Genomic DNA, 18,170 nt, shown 5'->3' on the forward strand with positions numbered 1-18,170 from the left:
CCCAGTTCTGCGAAGATGGAGAAGAGGCGGAGCGAAGGCAGAAACAAAAGCTCGCGAAAAGCGAGGCTGGTTTGGTTGCTCCGATTCCTCAGCTGTCGGGAGGGTAAGGTAGCTTGCGCTTAGAGGACAGGCTGAAGGAAGGGGCTGCTTTTTTAGACTCTCCCTGCCTCCCAAAATCCACATGGGGATCGTCCCGCATCGTTTACGTCCCGTACTGAAACCTGCCAAAGTTTTAAGCAAGACCTAATCGCTCCTCCTCCACGTTCCGGAGTCACTTCGGCTCTGTCGTCAGTATGTTCACGTCGGGTCTTATTCAGAATTGCGCCGGAGCAAGTCGAGTCTCTCGCCCAGCCAAGTAAATGTTTTGTAAGTTGATGCGCAACATTTGTGAGCGTGAGGGCGTCCCGGATGTTTGCAACATCGACGCAGATCCGAGTTGGTGAAGGAGTTTGGAGGAGGCACAATGCAGCCGAGTGCTTCGATTAATAGGCGTGTGTCTGATCAGTCAAGGCTCTTAAGAACTCGCCCATATTAATGTTCAGCGCAGCCTAGAAAGGAAACTTAAGATGGGACAACTCGCTAAGACAAAATCACGGCCCCCGCCAGATAAGAAAGCCCCTTTGCAAGTGGTTGTGGGTGCAACACAAAACACCCCGCAGTCGTCGATGGGGCGGGGAGTGCCACCTTCTGCACGTTACCTTGGAAAGCAAGCTTTGCTCCCAGGAAAGCGTGCAAAGGATCGCAGCCACCGGACCTAAAACTTGGGAGCATCTGTGTTGGTAGGGGAAATCTGGCATAGGGAAAATACATTTTGGCAAGCCTAGGCGACTTGTGTGGGGAGACACCCTATAGGGTTGCTTTTGCACCGTCGAGGCACTTCCAGGTACCGTCTTCTAAGCTCCTCGGGCTTGTTTTCGCTCACCAGAAACCACGGGGGGGGGGGGGAGAAAGTGGGGTGTTTGCTTTGGCCCACATCTCCGCGGCGCGTTTGTTTGGAGAAGAACTGCAGAGCAGGCTCTTCCCACCGCCTCCGCCCGTCCCCACAATCTCCTCCCCGGCCCTCCGTCGTAGTAACTTTAAGTTTTAAGGAGTGGCTGGCGCTGCTGCGGGGAGGGGAAGCCAGAGCAGCAGCCGGAGGAGGACAATTCCCAGCCCGACGCCGAGCCCCAGGATCCCGGCTCTGCAGACCAGGCTTCCTTCGGGAAGGGAGAAAGCGAGCAGTAAGTTGACGCGACGCCGGAAGCCTTGATTCCCACGGATCGGGGCGGTCTGGATAACCGCGGAGGTGCATTTAAAGTCACTTTCGCTGGATGCAAATATGGGGGGGGGAAGGGATAACGTTCACCCCCCACTCAAAAGTATTTGCAATGGGTAGAAGGGGGGAGAAGCATGCATGCAACGTTTGCAAGGGGTTTGTGTCAGGGGGGGAACAGCCTGCAGGCAGCTCCCCCCCCCCCCGAAAAAGCAGCAACTTCTCTCCCAGGCTGCGGGAACGCGCCTCATTCCCAGTCTCTCCAAGATCAGAGGGAGGGGGGGTAGGAGGGAGTGGGGACCTCTCCTTCTGCACCCTCCCTCCTCCTCGAGGGCCTCATCACACCTCGCCGGATCCCTGCACCCGTCCTGCCTCGTCCCTCCCCAGCCCCTCCCCCCCCAGCTCCCACAATCCCTCATCCTTCCCGAGTCTCCGCTAGGCCGTTTTGCCTAGCAGACCCTTCTCTTCGCCAGCGACTTCGCCCGTCTCCCTCCGCCGCCGCGCTCTGTGTGTGTATGTATGTGTGAGTGCGCTCCTCGCTGGCTGAGGGGAAGCCGGCCGGGCACTATTTCTCCTCCCTGCCCCTGCCCCTTGCGCGCGCGCGCGCGCTGCTGCTGCTGCTGCTGGGTGGGTTTCGCCTGCGTGTGGAATGCTGCGCGCGGCGAGGCGGCGTCGGCGGCAGGATACCATGCGAGCGCTCCCGCCGCCCTCGCTTATAAGAAGCTCCTGGCGAGCGGCGCCATTTTAAGCCTCCCTCACGCTCGCTCTCTCTCTCGTCCGCTCGCTCGCTCGCTCTCGGTGCTCGGTGGCCGGCGGAGGAGGAGGCGAGGACGGGCGAAAGGAGCGCTCGCGGAGGCGCCTGCGTGGCCCGCGCTGCGGCGGTTAGCGAAGGGGGCGAAGGCGGCGGCAGTAGCAGCGGCGGCGGCCGGGGGAGCAGGAGCCGCGAGGAGAGGAGGACCTTGCGCTCTCTCGCCTCACCCGCCAGTGTTAGTACCGTTTCGGGGCTCCCGACTGTTCCCTCCTCACACGAAACTTGGCCTTGGTCCCAGCACTACTACTTCTGAGGGGGGGGGGAGAATATAATGGTGTGTTGTTGGGGCGGGGGGGGTGAGGGAGGCTGCATTTTTGCCTCATAAATTGATTAGATTGGGGGGAGATAGATACTCCTGTCTTTAAAAAGAAAAAAGTGAGGGGACGACGACGGGGTTTTATTCTTTGGGGGGGGGAGAGTCGTAAAAAAAAAGGCAGAAAGCGAAGGAGACCCGGAAGGCGTTTCTGTAATTTCGACGTTGCGTTGAGTGGTGGTGGGGGGGGGGACAGACACCCCCAAGATTTCAAATGGGGGCACCGTTGGGATCAGGTTGCGGGAATGTTTTCTCTTTTCTCCCCTCTCTCTCCCCCCCCCCCCACTTCCTGTGTTAAGGGCGGAGCGCAACTTCTCGGGTTTTTAACTCGCAGCCTTGGCCACAAGGTGGGACCCCTTTCCCCTGTCGGCTCGGGTGAGGTCGGGACCGCGAGCCGGGCAAGTAGGCGGCGTGATTTTCGTTCGTTATTTATTTTGTTCTGAGGCGAGCCTTGGCATGTACACCTCGAGGCGGGTGGGGGGAGTGGGCGGGGAGGGGAGAGAGAAAAGGGGCGAGCGCGCCGTAAGGTCCGAAACGTGCGACAAAAAGCGTCCGGGGGGATCGGGAAGGTGGGGGATTCCTGCAGACGATCCGGCCCGGAGCAAACGGCGGCCGCGCCGTCTCGTGGTGGGTTTGTTTTCTCCGCCGAGGTCGTGGAGAGACTTGCTGGCGGGTTTTCGCCCCCGAGGCTCGGGTTAGGGGGGTCGTGGAGGAAGCGGGTGTTGGGGAAGGTAGAGGGAGGGAGGGGGGGCGAAGTCTCGGGTTTGTTTGGATTGTGTGTAATTAACTCCACCGCCTCGCTGCAGTCAGCAGCACCAGATATCTGTTGCATTGTGGGGTGGGTTTTTGTTTTTTTGGCCTTGCAGGGCAAAGAGGCTCTTTTGATTTGTCCAGCTCTGTGAAAAGTGTGGGGCGGCTCAGATTCCCGCCGCTTTGGATCCGAGTGAAAAAGCAAGGCGTGCCGGAGATTTGGGCGGATTGCATAGGAGCTCTTTGCAAAACATCTTGGGTGGCACAAGGATCTTTGAGAAGGGTGGAGGCGACCTTGATAAGGAAGGGAAAGTGTGCGCTGCTGAATCTGGTGCGGGGGGACGATGAAGGCTGTAGGGTTTCCTAAATGTTCTATTCGGGTCTCCCCTCGTAAAGATGCTAATTTCCCCTCCGGTTCCTGTTCTTACACCGAGAGCTGACTTAACCAAATCCTGACACTGCTAACTGCCTCTGCCATTTTTGTAGATAGCATTAGAAGAGAAAGTTGATACCCCGTCTCTTGGAGGTTTGAGAAGAAACAGGCTCAACAATATCTAGAACTTCCAAAACTATTGTACGTGCTGGTGTTCTGTTGATTCTAGGTATTTGAGCAGGCATTGCTTTACCATCCTGCGTTTTCCTCTTTTTGCCTTCCAAATGTGTACAGTGAAGTGTGTGGTATGAGAAGTATGTAGAAAAGAGCTTGTTTAAAAAAACAAAACCCAGTGGGAGCTTAATAGCAGAGGTAAGCCCAAAATACATGACTGTCTTAAAGTTCCAGTTGGTTCAGGGCATACTAAACTACTGTGAAGCTTCAATGGTGTTTGGCATTTAACTCTTTTGGGTTAGGCTCCTCCATAAACATTATCCATGCTTTTAAGTATTTCACACAAGTAAACCTAGAGACCTAGTACAATTGGCTGAGTACCCTCAAAACATGACATACCAGAAAACAAGCTGGGATTTGAGAAGGAAGGTTAAAATGCACATTCAAAACTTATCGCCTCTTGGTTTCACAAAGATTACATATGCTAACCAACTACATCCCTTGGTCTTAAACTAAGTGGCGTTATTACTTAAGTCTTTCAACAAACTATAATTTCTGTTTTGAATAGAATACAAATCCTAATTAAGAACTGCAACAGAAATGGGGAACTTGTGCCCCCTCCTACAGCTCCCATAATCCCTGATTATTAGTCATTCTGAGAGTTGGCAGCACCTGAAGGGTCACAGGTTCCTCATCCCTGAACTTCGTATATTATGACAAGACATAGTTTAGAAAATTCTAAAACTGCAGGCATTTGAACTTTGTGTGGCTTGGAGTAAATTTGTATAAAATTAGATTGTAAATACAAAGCTTTCACAAGTGTTTGGCATCTAATGCAACTTCTAAACCAGAGGGGGCATGCTTGTAACAAATTTGTAACTTGTATCCAGGTATTGAGGATTTAAGACCCTTATGACTGTAGGGCATATACTCCAGTTTAATGTTTCTGTTGAAGTTTAAATTTAAAATCTAGCATGTTGTGGAGCATCTCTGCCATCTGATCCAATTCAGGCCAAGCCATAACTTGTGTTAATGTTCTAGATGTGAAAATCTATATGAGGGGGCACCTTCAAAATACATAAGTGTACCCTTGGCAGCTAAATCTAGAGTTACTGGTCTAAGATACGAGCTTGAACATTTCAAAAATTTAAAGAATAGTTATTCTGTGGCAGTAGTGTGAATGCTTCTGAGTGGCTAAAACTGTTCAGCATCTGGGTATTGAGGCTAATATTTTAAGAAGTGCATTCTGAGTGGAATGTCATGTTGTACTCTGTAACAACTGTGTTGACAGTCATTACCTGTATATAACTTTGAATTTTTGTATCTCTGCATTAATGGTCCATGAGATCTACCGTATTTTTCGCTCTATAACACGCACCTGACCATAACACGCACATTGTTTTTAGAGGAGGAAAACAAGGGAAAAAACATTCTGAATGAAACAGTGGATGTATCATTTTTGGGCTTCATGCTGTGGCCACAGACATGTGATCTGATGGTGAATTTGGGGTGACCCAATGCCAAAATCCTGAGAATTCCTGTGGATCCATGCTTTGTAACCACGTTTTTGCACCATTGCAGCCCCAGGCAACAGTGGGTGCGTGATTTTTTTGGTGCAGGCTGTAGCCATGGACATGCTATGTGATCTGATGGTGAATTTGGGGTGACCCAATGCAAAGATCCTGAGAATTCCTGTGGATCCATGCTTTGTAACCACGTTTTTGCACCATTGCAGCCCCAGGCAACAGTGGGTGCGTGATTTTTTTGGTGCAGGCTGTAGCCATGGACATGCTATGTGATCTGATGGTGAATTTGGGGTGACACATTGCAAAGATCCTGAGGATCCATGTGGATCCATGCTTTTTAACCACGTTTTTGCACCATTGCAGCCCCAGGCAACAGTGGGTGTGTGATTTTGGGGGGGCAGGCTGTAGCCATGGACATGCTATGTGATCTGATGGTGAATTTGGGGTGACCCAATGCAAAGATCCTGAGGATCCATGTGGATCTATGCTTTGTAACCACATTTTAAGTGGGGAGCGAAGGAAAAACAAAGAAGGGACATTAGAGGGGTGTGCAGAGAAGCAGCTGGCTAAGAATGCAGGAGAGGGATTTAACGGGTTGGAGAAAAGAAAGGCAAAAGTTTTCCCCCACCCAAGCCAGCCAGCCATCGCGCGCGCTCTCTCTCTCCCTCCCTCCCTCCCTCCCTCCCTCCTCCTCCCCCCCTCCCTTCCCCCCTCTCTCTCCCTCTCCCCCAGCAGCACCAGAGCTTGCCTGGAGGAGAGGGGCTTTCCCTGCTCTTTGTTCCATTTCAGCAAACACAGCAACGAAACAGAGGAGGGTGGGCAGTAAGACCCTGAGGCAGAATGCAGGAAAGCAGCCGCTTCCTCTTTTCAGTTTTCCCTTCTCCGTGAAGCGCCGCGATTTGATTTTTGCCTGGCGATTTGATTTTTGCCTGATTTTTCGGCTCCAGGGACCACACATTCGCTCTATAACACGCACAGACATTTCTTTCCCCTTCCTTTTTAGGAGAAAAAATCTGCGTGTTATAGAGGGGAAAATACGGTAATTTTATTGGGAATGAAAGTTGAGTTGGGATTTTCTTGGCTACCATACTGAATTGTCCCCATTTAAAAAAAACAACTGTATGAGCTTGTTATAAATTGAGCAAATATTAAGTGCCTAGTCACTGTGCCTAAAGACTACAGATGTTGCCATCTATGTTTCTGAAACTTGTAGCCCTCATACAAGCTTCTGTAGTCTAATGTTGACAACTTTTGATCCGATTTTGTATAACTTCAAAAGGAAAAAGGCTGCTTTGCTTCTGTAGAAATAACATATATGAAGAAATCACTGCAATTCCATATGGATAATTTGACTTCTGCATAACAAACCTATGTGGGTTTATGCATAACATAAGCGAGCTGTTTCATACGTAAAGTGATTCCTGCATTGGAAAAATGGGGAACTTATTTTGGTAAAACCCTAAATGCTGCAATCTTTACCTAAAGAATAATTGTTATTGTTTGTAGTGATTCAGGTGAGAGCAAGCAGTTATGGCACAGCTGGTATTTGAATCTAAATTTGCAGTTCTGCCCTGCTCTTTCCAACAGCCAATACTGCATGTACAAAAAAGGCGCCATATGGTACATCTGGGTTACACTTGCTGCTCTTTTCTGGGAGGATTAAAAAGTTAGGTGATGGATTTTAAGCATTAGTGTGGCATTTCAGCTTTTCAAGCAGATTGTGGTTAGCATGAACAAGTTTATAGTGGATAGAAGGATAGCTGGTATGGTGATCAGATGTGAGTATGCCATGTGAGTATGCTTTCTATAAAGTCATGCTTCCAGGCCTATATATTGAACCTTAATGAATATAGACATATATACATATATACAGTATTGTGAAAAGCTGGGCTAGACATTTAGTTAATAATAGTTGTCAGTAGAGCTTTGCAAACACAATGTTCAAATCAGATTCTTAAAAATGCTTGCTGTTGGGGGGATAATATTGCATATTGGTTCTTAGGCAGGGTAAGTCTTATGAACTAATTCATAACTTAATTGAGAAAGTAAAGTACAATACTAGTACTCCATAGGTCAGTAGTTTAATATGCAAGTAATATAAATATTTTAAAAAGCATGCATAGCTAATAAACAATTGTACTTCAAACAACTGATCTAAAATACTGTATTTTTTGTGCTATAAGACTCACTTTTTCCCTCCTAAAAAGTAAGGGGAAATGTTTGTGTGTCCTACGGAGCGAATGCAGGCTGCGCAGCTATCCCAGAAGCCAGAACAGCAAGAGGCATTGCTGCTTTCACTGCGCAGCGATCCCTCTTGCTGTTCTGGCTTCTGAGATTCAGAATATTTTTTTTGTTTTGTTTTTCTCCTCCAAAAACTAGGTGCGTCTTGTGGTCTGGTGCGTCTTACAGAGCGAAAAATACGGTACTTGCAAGATGTGGCTTGATAAAATTAAATCCAAGATACTAGGGTGTCAGTAATTTTGTGTAATAATTCTTGGATATTTGTTTCTAACAGGTGTTTAATCTAGGCCAATCCTAGCTTTCTATTGTTGAGTTTTAACTTTAAACTTGTCTGTTAGGGTTTGTAACAGAAAAGTACAGCTGTCCTGAGTTTGAATGCCTCATTATAGTTGGTAATTCCATTCCTAAACATCTTACCATAAAGCTGATGCATAGGTAGCTTAACCAGTTGTCAACAATAAATTGGAGATAAAAGCAGAATGGTGACATTAGAAGTACTTTTATGACAAAGTAATGAATATTTATGACACAAGTTGCGGGATATAATGTTCCACTAAAATGTTCTTGGTGTCTTTAGCAAGTAGTTGCATGTTAAACTGGGATGGTCAGTAATTAAAGGCTGTAGGTGGAACTGTAGTGTAAGAGCTTACTGGAACTTGCTATTCCAGATTTCCTGTTGGTTTTATAGGAAGATACTAACACATCCATCAGAACCTCAGCCTTGAAACATGTAGAGGTATTTCACTGCATGTCCATGTGTTGTTGGCTGCATCATATTCTAGTTCTTTGCAGCATGACAATATTTTTGTATTGTCAGAAACATGCTTACTGCATGCACATTCAGTTCTGCAGGCATACATAATTTGAGATGGTCTTAAATCAGGTGGGGATTTAAGATAGGAATTATGAGAGTTGGAAATGTATAAGCTTGCTGAAGGCAATCATAGGGGTTTTTTGTGGGGGTAGTGAGGGAATGAGTGTAGCATGCCCGGCCTGACTCAGCCAAGAATTGATCAGTGATGTGTGTTTAATTAGCAAGATGTTGGTAGAACTGTAACATGCCAAATGCCATGAGTTAGTTCTTAAATAGTGAAATAAAATGTTAGCATATAGACTCCAGAAAGTTATCTGAACAATGTTTCAAAATAATACAGCAGTGCTGAACATCCGTAGGTTCTCTGGTCTGCATTGCAAAGTAGAGGGGAGTTTATGGTCTGTTAGTGAGGCATCATTGGTTATTTCTCCAGTTGGAATAGAAATCTTGATAGATAAAGCATTAACTGGTCTATTGGCTTCATTTAGCATCAAACTGCTTACACTCATACAGCCATCTTTCCATGAAGGGCCTCTTACTATAGCAGAACTGGCTCTCTAGCCTGTCATAAATTCAATATATCACAGAAAGTTTGTGCAGTAACTAGGCAGACCAAGAACTTAAGTAGCTGTCAACTGCTTAAGAACTTCCCTGGCCCAGATTTCTTTCAACATCCCCTGAACTGTATTAAGTTATTGGACTTGGTGTCTCTTCCCCAAGAAGACACAGGCCTAGTTTGCACAATTGGATCCTAACCTAATAAGCATCATGCACCTACACATAACCATTTCTGTTTCCACTTGGTGAGAACAGGAAAGCAAATCAGGAACCTGCAGTTAATCATTGCTTCCCATTGCAGGATCTACTTTTAACATGAAATTTTCTGAAGAAAACCCCCAATGAATGTATGCTGCTTTATGAAAAAGAAATCTAGAAATGTGCACACTGCATAGTATACCTTCCGTCAAGCAAGTTTGATTTTTTTTTAACCCCTCCCCTGCCCCAAACCAGGCTTAGCGGCTTTCTTCTTTCACTTAGTTTAGTTTCTTTTAAGAATACATTAATCTGGGGATGATGATGATGATGATGATGATGATGATGATGATATTTATACATACATACATACCCTGCCCATCTGGCTGTGTTTCCCCAGGCTGTGTGTATTGACAGAACTTAAGATGCATCCAACTCAAACTCTGACATAGTAGAAACTACTATGCTCAAACAGGTTTGCTTGATAGAACTTTGGTTCTTAAATGTTAATACTGGTATGCGTGAATGGCACAACATCAGAAGTAACCATGTGGATGATGTGGAAGTGACCATCTTCTCCTGTAATTTATTACCTGCAGGAAGGCTCGCTAACTTCTGTGGCCTGCTAAAGTTCTTCACCCTGTTATACTGCACTTCCTCTGTAGGAGGAAAACAATTTAGCTGATAACACTAGACAATTTGATAGTTCGTTAGAGGAGAAGTTGTCCTTAAGTAATTGGAGTTGAAAATTATATACCCAACTTAAGTTGCAGCTAGCCTATTCAGACCCTCTGAGCAAATTGTCTGAATGGATACCTGCATGTGAGCACCCTCTCTAGTTGCAATAGTTTCATTTAAAAAACAGGTTTTATTTCTGGTCATTAAAAAAATTTTTTTTAAGTTACTTTTGTAATTTTAATATTAAAATGTTGGCCCTGTTTGGGCTAACATGTTTCCATATGATGGGCTGGTGGTAGTTAGAATTGGGCATTGTTTCTGTGAGGGGAATTTCCTTGGTGTCTTAGGTTTTGCTCTTTAAACAGTATACACTGCAGAGCTTGTTGAGTGTAATATTAAAGTAAATTAAAATAAAAAGAATGCAAGTAAAGGCATAGTTTTGTTAGTGTTCACCAATTTTTCACTTGGGAGAGAGCTAGAACAGTACAGCAGAGACTGCACACAGCTTCTAATAAAAGGAGAGGGGAGAAAATGCAACCTTGAATTCTCAGGAGGATAGGGAAAAGGAGTGTTTAATCATTCTATTTTGCACTTGCATAATGTAGTGGAAGCAGTGTGTGTATGAGGAACAAAAACACCTGCAGTTTGCTGTTTAAAACTAAATATTGCTTCAACTAAAGCTCTAGCTTGGGAGAAGGAAAACTAATATTTCCAGTGCAAGCTAATTGTCTGGAAAGGACCCTTATTTTGGTTCTTCAGAAGTATTCAGTAAATATTTATTACTCCTACAACAGGAAAATAATTCTCTGTTAACTTACATGTAAGTGTGGGGGGAATGAAACCTACTCCTAGACTACTAATATTGCAAGTTTAAGCATGGTGATGTTGAGGCTAGATAAACTTGCTTTTGAAGCACCGTAATAGAAATTAGTGAGTCACTGGAGTAATAGTATACTTTCACCTGCATATGATAGTAACTGAATATGTAGTAACATTTCTTTCACTTCTCCAAATGGCAGAACAAATTTTCACCGAGGTCTTGGAGCTTTTAAGTTTCAAGATTCAACACAGCAACACTGCAGTTCATGGTGTTGAATGAATTATGGAGGTGCCTAAGTCAAATTTATTTATCTGAATGCTGCCAGGTTTATTGTAAATTTTTCTAAAGCTTTTTTTATATGGCATATAGTTCTATTTTCAGAGAGTGAAGAAAAGGATTCTGGCGCGGTACCTCAGTCAGGTGTATAAACCGTGTCAGTCAGTGAATATTTGAAAAACACCTCTGAGTAAGATACTCAGCTGATTCACTGGCATAAGCAGCATGCAGTCTTTCTTTCCTGCTAGTAGTGGATAGACCAGCCTAAGAACAGGTCTGTTGTTTTCACAGAACTTGTAAACAAGTATAAATAAAGACTTTAAAATAAAGTAATAGTAATAGTAGTCTTATTGAATGCCTTTTATATTGAGCTGCTTGTGCAGATTGTTTGGAAATTGCAGCTGGGACAGAATTCAGTGGTCAGGTTGCTAACTGGAGCAAGGTGGTTTCAGCACAATTCTGGCCCAGAACAAAGTTTGATCTATTAAGTCCTGCGTGTCTCAGGATCCCAATACATCATGGACCGCCTCTCCTCATATGGGCCAACCTGGACACTGTTATCATCTGAGGCCCTCCTTTTTTTGTCTCCTCCATGGGAGATCTGGAAGGTGGCAACACAAGAACAGACCTTTTCAGTGGTGGCTCCCGCTTGTGAAATGCTCTCTCCTAGAAGGCCTGGTGCCATCATACATATTTTGTGTACATTTACAGAGCAACCCATACTGTTCCAAGTGTGATTGTACTAGTAGCATGCCCTAAACAAGTTGTAGATATAGTTCTGGGATTTGCTATCAACATTCAAGACATTCAGATTTCTGCATAAAAGAAAAAAGTTGCAAATTTTAAGAGAAAAAGCTTTAATCCAAGTAGCTTTCAGGGACCGAGCAGCAAAAGCAGCCTCCATTTGGCCAGTCTTGTAACTTTGAACATCTGTCTTTGGAAGTGTGTGCCTTGAGCACCTATTTAGCTTTGGCTGGAAAGGGATCAGTCCTAGAGAAGAATGCTTACTTAGTTCATTCCCCATTCCGAGTCAGTAACAAAATTAAGAAGAAACTTAGAGGAATACATAGGTAACTAGATGGTTCTGAGTCAATTTAGGTGCCATTTGTTCTGGGATGGACTAGAAGCTAGAATTGTCCCTTGCTAGCAGTGCTAGAGGGTAGGTGTTTTTTTTAAGCCTGTACTGCATTACATTTTGTGCCAGGTTGATCCTGAGCCTGAAAAGAGGCTTTTAAATAGCTTGTGACTGTTAGAATTTGCACCAGATGGGCAAGCTTTAAAGATACTGCTTTTTATGTCAAATAACACAAACACAGACAAGTGGGCTGTAACTTGTAAGGCTGTATGTACATATAAGCAGCTGCTTAATTAGTGGACTTGTAATAGAAATGCAATACGTAGAGTTATTTGCGCGGAGGATAGAAGTTCAAAATTTGAGCCTGCTGTAAATATATTAAACCACAATACCACAAACCATCAGACTTCATTTCCCTTGCACCCTAGAATAGCAGTAGCTATTCTAAAGTGGACAGCGTTGCGAGTGTAGTTTTAATTTTCAAAACAGACATGTAAGCGGAAAAACCTGTTTGTTGTAACAGGTATCTGCCTTTGCCCCAGGAAATGGTTAAATGATAAAACTGTTGTTTTCTTAAAAATATGGCTGTCTAATTTTATGTTGACTCCTGAATTGAGAGTATTTCCAGAGCATATTTTGTATACTGCCTCGAGGTTTTTACAATCAAGTGGTATATGTTTTGTTTAATAAAACAATGAAATAGAGCTGCTGTAGTGTAGCGGATAAAGAGACTGAGTTATGAATTTGATAAGTTCCCACTTCTAAGTTGTCATCTTGACTCTGTTATGAGCTCACTAGGTGGCCTTAATCAAACTGCTCTCTTCCTCAGTCCTAATCCTATGTGGAGGGAAATACAGATTATTCATTGTGAATTAAACACTTGAGCACTCTACAGAAGTTTGTTATTTGATGCTACAAGTATTGCTTATTCCATTAGTATTTTATAATTCCTTTGGTGAAGCTGTGTAAACACATGCTTGCATTAATATTATGGGTTGTGCTAAGAGCCCAAAAGTGCACTTAGGTACAAGTTTTTAGATAATCTGGTTGATAGGTGCATATTGTTAGGCCTGTAGAACAAATTCATTTGCTCATCTGCAAAAAGGTTTTCCACCAAAATTTAGGAAATCTGTGCTTTACTCTTAAGAAAATAAGGTTGGAAGTATAACCCAGGCTCTTTCTTTGTGTCTCTATGTATACACACATATATGAGCATTAAGTCTTTTATTAAGAACTTCATAACTTGCAAAACGCTACTGAGAAAGGGGTCTGCATATTGAACTGGCTGGTGTCCAAACCTGTCTAAACGAAGAATGGGACATTGCTGTAGTCACAGATTGCCTGCCATCCATCAGACTAGTGAGTCCAATATTATCTGCATTAAAACACACCAAAAATACCCCTTGCAGTACTCCTGTGTGCACTGGTTCTTTGATGCAAGTTGCTCTGCCTGTATGCCTTGTCTGGTAAAGCTTCATTAGTCTGCTTGTGTTCCATTATATGCCATCTGATACGGATTTCATTAATCAACTGTCTTGGGTTAAGAACCTGAAAGTTGCTAATATGAGCAGATTCCAGCAATTGATGTAATAGCATAAAAAGATTTGTTGAAGCTATGACCCACATTAGAGAGTAGCATCCTTCTTGATATAAAATGAATACAAGTAAAACAAATGTAATTTCATTAATATATTTTCATGCATTGGGTTGCCAATATGGCGCCCAAGGCACGCATGTGCCCAAAGGATTTCTCTTCCCTGCTGAAACTAAGCTTTATTATAGCCAGTAGAACAGGTTGTGGCATGTACTTGGTTGCTGTGTGTGTGGTCCCCTTGACAGTTTCTGTACTTTGCAGATGTGCCCATGGGCCCTAAAAGGTTGGCTACTCCTGCATTAGACGTTCCTAAATGCAACTGACTGCTTTGCACTGAAAGTGTTTAGGCTACTGCTTCAGTCAGGATAGCTGCCTGATCAACAACAATTTTTGTTGAGTCTTGTTAAAGTACCCTGGGCTCATCAGTTTTGATTCTTTTGAATATGCTATTAAGACTTGTAAACATTTTATTACTTGAGTTCACAACTAGATTGAAAACAATTTCAGTTTTTCTGCTGGAGAGTCTTATTTATAAGGGAACATTAGAGGCATGTGCTTTTGTGACTGTAGGTTAGTGAAGTGGCTAATAAGCTGTTCATTGGAACAACTAAATTTCATCGGAGCACATTAGATTTTGAATTGTTGATTTCTGAAGCAAAACATGGATGTACATTCAGTAATAGCTAGTAAAACAGAAGGGGAAGAGACCTGTCTTAAAACCTGTTGGCTGTGTTAGGGAGAAATGTGTGTATGTCGTCTCGGAAGGAAGCAAGATCTGTTTTTCTCAGGCAAAGTGTTTACTCAAGAGGTATCAGAAGGAAATGTTTCAAAATTGATGAATGACTATTATAGATAAAAGAGGGGTTTTTTTGAGAACAGGTTATAACAATGTATAAAAGCCATAGCAAAAATTGGTACCTGAAGAGGTGGTGTGTAGGGAGAAGGGATGAATGTATTTTGAAATGATAGTTATCTGTTGGAACCATACATGCAGTTCTATAATATATACAAAATTATTTTGTACTAACCTTACTTGCACATCTGGGGTGGGGGCTGAAACAGTGAAAGACTGGAGCCTTAGAAAAACAAATGGATATTCATGCTAAGGAAATATGATTCCCAGACAAAGCAAAACTTCTGCAAACTTGTCTAACCCTACGGCAGAAATAATGTCTGTGTGATAGAACCAGATTTTAAATTCTTTTGAAATAGCTTTTCATAGTGATTTTGCACAGTGCACAGGACATCTCCAGAGCTTCTATGTAGACACTTTGATCTCTGTTTAAACTTACAGGATAGCTGCAGTCCTCCTTCACTTGAACTACCAGACAGTTCCATGAAGGTGTGTTACACTATTAAACCACTGTTCTAGCATGTGTGAATACATCCATTATATTTCATTAACCTTGTTGGTTGGCATCCTGAAGGGTGAGCACTGAACAAGCCCAAATATAAGTAGGTCTGACCACATCCTTCCAGATACCAGGTTTCCACACTTAATGAAGCAGTGAGAGATTTCTTTTGGAGGGGGCTCTACCCAGCACAACAGATTAAGAAAAGAATTGTTTAGCATTTAATCACAAGCTTGCAGAACTAGTTATGCAGCAAGTAAACTAGCATTGCTTGATATGAAGCAGGAAGACTACATAGTACATTCACCAACAAGAAAATATTCAACTCTAAAAATAAAGGCTGGAGTTCTACAGGTAACTCTCAACTTACATGCATTTTAATTTGTGCTCATTCAGCTTTACGTGCTTTGCTTAAAAATTTTAAAAGGGGCTCGTTACCCAGGAAGAACTTTGGCAATCCCACCCACCACTGAACCCACTGTGTTTTGACCATGCACAGTTTTGGCCCTACCCGCTATTCCTGGAATGTAACCCCCACATAAGTTGAGAGTCACCTGTATTACAACTGAACTTTAAGTTAATGGTTGCATCTCAATAAATCTCACTCCTTTGGCTCCTGTTATACGGCATACTTCCACAAATGCCAGTACAGTGGTACCTCGGGTTAAGTACTTAATTCGTTCCGGAGGTCCGTACTTAACCTGAAACTATTCTTAACCTGAAGCATCACTTTAGCTAATGGGGCCTCCTGCTGCTGCTGCTGCTGCACCGCCGGAGCACAATTTCTGAAGCAAAGTTCTTAACCTGCAGCACTATTTCTGGGTTAGCAGAGTCTGACCTGAAGCATATGTAACCCGAGGTACCACTGTAGTTTTGCAAAAGGGATTGCAGTTTATAGTCTTAAATTGGTATGTGGGGGAGGGAAGGCAGCAAACAGAAGAAACACTGTTTGGCCTTTTCATACAGGACAAAGTTGAGGGCATAATTGTATCTTGCTGGAAAGCTATGTTGGTAGGTAAGTGTGTATCCAGATGTATTGGAGTATATAGGCTTAACCCTCTTGTGATCTTTCTCACTGACTCTTGTCAGTTACTACTATTAATTCAGAGCTGGGGAATCTTTTCCACCCTGAACCAGATTGCCTTCTGGTCACCATGTGCATGCCATTGGTGGGCCAAGCAATAAGCACAGATTTTATCTTTTTACAGTAGGCTAGTTTATACACACACATCTTTCTATCAAGACTAGAGATGTAAAATTTTGAGATATTTTGAGGGTGGTGGGTGAGGGTGTGTGTATACTTTTCTCACTGTGTTTTGGTGGAGGGGAGAGGGAACTGAAAAAAATGCAATACTTTAAAAAAAGCATTCTACATATTGAAAGTCAAATTTGTTACTGCAGGAAGATAACATGCATTATGTATATATTGGTTTACTATAGGATTATTGTGTCTCATGTAGTAAAAGTACAGTTTTTTCAGAAAATAATTTCACATTGATTTTTTTTAAAAAATAAGTTTTTATTACAGCTTAGTTTATAAGGAAGTTAGGTCCTCTGCTTTTGCTAGTTTGAGGAGCAGGCAAAGTAACAATAGAAACAGGAGCCATTAACATTGCAGTAAAACAAATCATTATTTTGAAAATTATCATGTCTCCTCCAATTCTCCCGCAGTTTCAGGCAAACATAAAACACTCATTTCCATAAAAATAGGGGGGAACAAACCTCCGTGAACACCACATGAAATTCAATCGGTCTCCTGTTCTAAGTTATCACTCTCCGTTTGTTCCTTCGTATTGCAGTTCTAAAAATGGATGATTTGCTCAGATTAAACTAAGCTAGTCCAGAGGACAGGACAGAAACAGGTCCACTACCTATGTCAACAAGAAGGCCACAAGCAAAGAAGGCAGTGAATCATTCTTCCTTCTCTTGTGACAATGACAATGCCCTCCAAGAGGCAGAAAGATTCTTGCTCTTACATTTTAGGGGTGTACTTTTTGTGTACAGTTTAGGATTTGTTTGTGCTCAGTGTGCAGAAATATTATGATCCGATACTGTACACAGACTTGCATAAATATTTTGTGGGCCTAAATATATGCATACCTTGTCTTAAAACATAATCCAGTTTTTCTATTTTTCATAAAAGTCTGTGGGGGGGGGGGAGCGTATCTCTCCTGATCTTATTTACTGGGCTTCCACGTTTATAATTCAGGTGAAGCATTATTTGAGTTCAAGGCTTGAGGGCTGTGGCTTTGTGTGGCCTGGGCAGAGTTCTGAAGGCCAGGTAAAGAAGCCAGGAGGGCTACATTTATTCCCTAGCCTGAGCTTCCCTATTACTGCTCTATTTCAAAGATTTCCCTGACCTAGCAAAGATGCAACTCCTTCATTCAACTTCTTAGAAACTAATCTTTAGATCATAGGTCATAGCCTAGCAGTTGCATTGTTCTCAAGGTCACCTTTGAGTTGCTGTCGCAAGGCCTCCATCACCCAATAACATTTGGGCTAGGAGTGTGGCAGTTACTTTCTCTGCTGTATGTAGTTCATTAACAGCAGCTCACAGTTTCCCTGCAAGGAAACACAATCTTCTAACAACAGTGTTAATGTTCACTGCACTTAATTGAGCAATAAGAAGATCCAGATGTGTAGTTTATGCCTGGGTTTGGTTTCCTTTGGAAGGAAGTAGCTGGGTGTGTATTGGTATTGTAATATTTGCATTTATTCCAAATGCTCAAGTTGAGCATAGGTTAAGGCACAGTTTAAACAGCTGAAGTCCACTGTTCCCACATCAAATTTCTAGAGAGACAGTTCCTCAAATTGCTATTTGCGACAGGGCCAAGCTCAGAGTATAGGATGGCCTACAAATATTAAATTATGCTAGTTTTTTTAGCAAAGCTATGTTTCATTACTTAGTGGAATCGTACCTTAGATCCTACTATTGAAACCTAAAGCCAACAAATCCCTTAACTATATATTTTGTTGTATTTTAGGGTCTGAAGTGCAGTAGACCACAGTTCTGGGAGCACATCAAGGATCATGGCAACCCAAGGTGTGTCTTTTGTGTAGCCATTAAGTTACTGATGGTTCATTGAATCATAGAATCATAGAGTTGGAAGAGACCACAAGGGCCATCGAGTCCAACCCCCTGCCAAGCAGGAAACACCATCAGAGCACTCCTGACATATGGTTGTCAAGCCTCTGCTTGTGATTATTTCAACTCTGATGTTGCTGGGTGTGGGCACAAATTCTCAAGACTTAGCAAATAACAGCTCTATGTGTCCAGGGAATTAAGGCTACATGGAGTTGGCCTGTTCTGGTAGTTTCACTAAATTCTGATTTTAGGTTTACTTTGAACAGAAACTGATAAAGTTGCA

The 18,170-nt window shown here is 43.2% G+C and overlaps 1 protein-coding gene and 1 long non-coding RNA gene across 11 annotated transcripts in view; one reads left to right on the forward strand and one right to left on the reverse strand.

Moving 5' to 3' along the window:
- Nucleotides 1-18,170, forward strand: part of CTNNB1 (catenin beta 1) — a 27,915-nt gene continuing 9,745 nt past the window's right edge. The window contains exons 1-3 of one of the 10 annotated variants that reach the window (XM_083705792.1): nt 3,248-3,700; nt 16,602-16,787; nt 17,787-17,845. In XM_083705792.1, coding sequence (XP_083561918.1) covers nt 17,833-17,845 — 13 coding nt within the window. In that variant the 5' untranslated portion in view covers nt 3,248-3,700; nt 16,602-16,787; nt 17,787-17,832. Of the gene's footprint in view, nt 104-873; nt 1,221-1,666; nt 2,239-2,730; nt 2,779-3,247; nt 3,729-14,744; nt 14,793-16,601; nt 16,790-17,786; nt 17,846-18,170 lie in introns of those variants that run through there. The other 9 variants (XM_083705790.1, XM_083705788.1, XM_083705785.1 and 6 more) reach the window with 9 other exon arrangements.
- LOC310828476 lies at nt 3,182-14,792 on the reverse strand. The gene is made up of 3 exons (XR_014556942.1): nt 7,626-14,792; nt 6,238-7,361; nt 3,182-5,021 (listed from the first exon to the last, which is right to left on the reverse strand). It is a non-coding gene; the product is annotated as an uncharacterized lncRNA (long non-coding RNA).

The sequence above is a fragment of the Podarcis gaigeae genome (assembly GCF_964106915.1).
Source record: "Podarcis gaigeae genome assembly, chromosome: 12".
NCBI lineage: Eukaryota > Metazoa > Chordata > Lepidosauria > Squamata > Lacertidae > Podarcis > Podarcis gaigeae.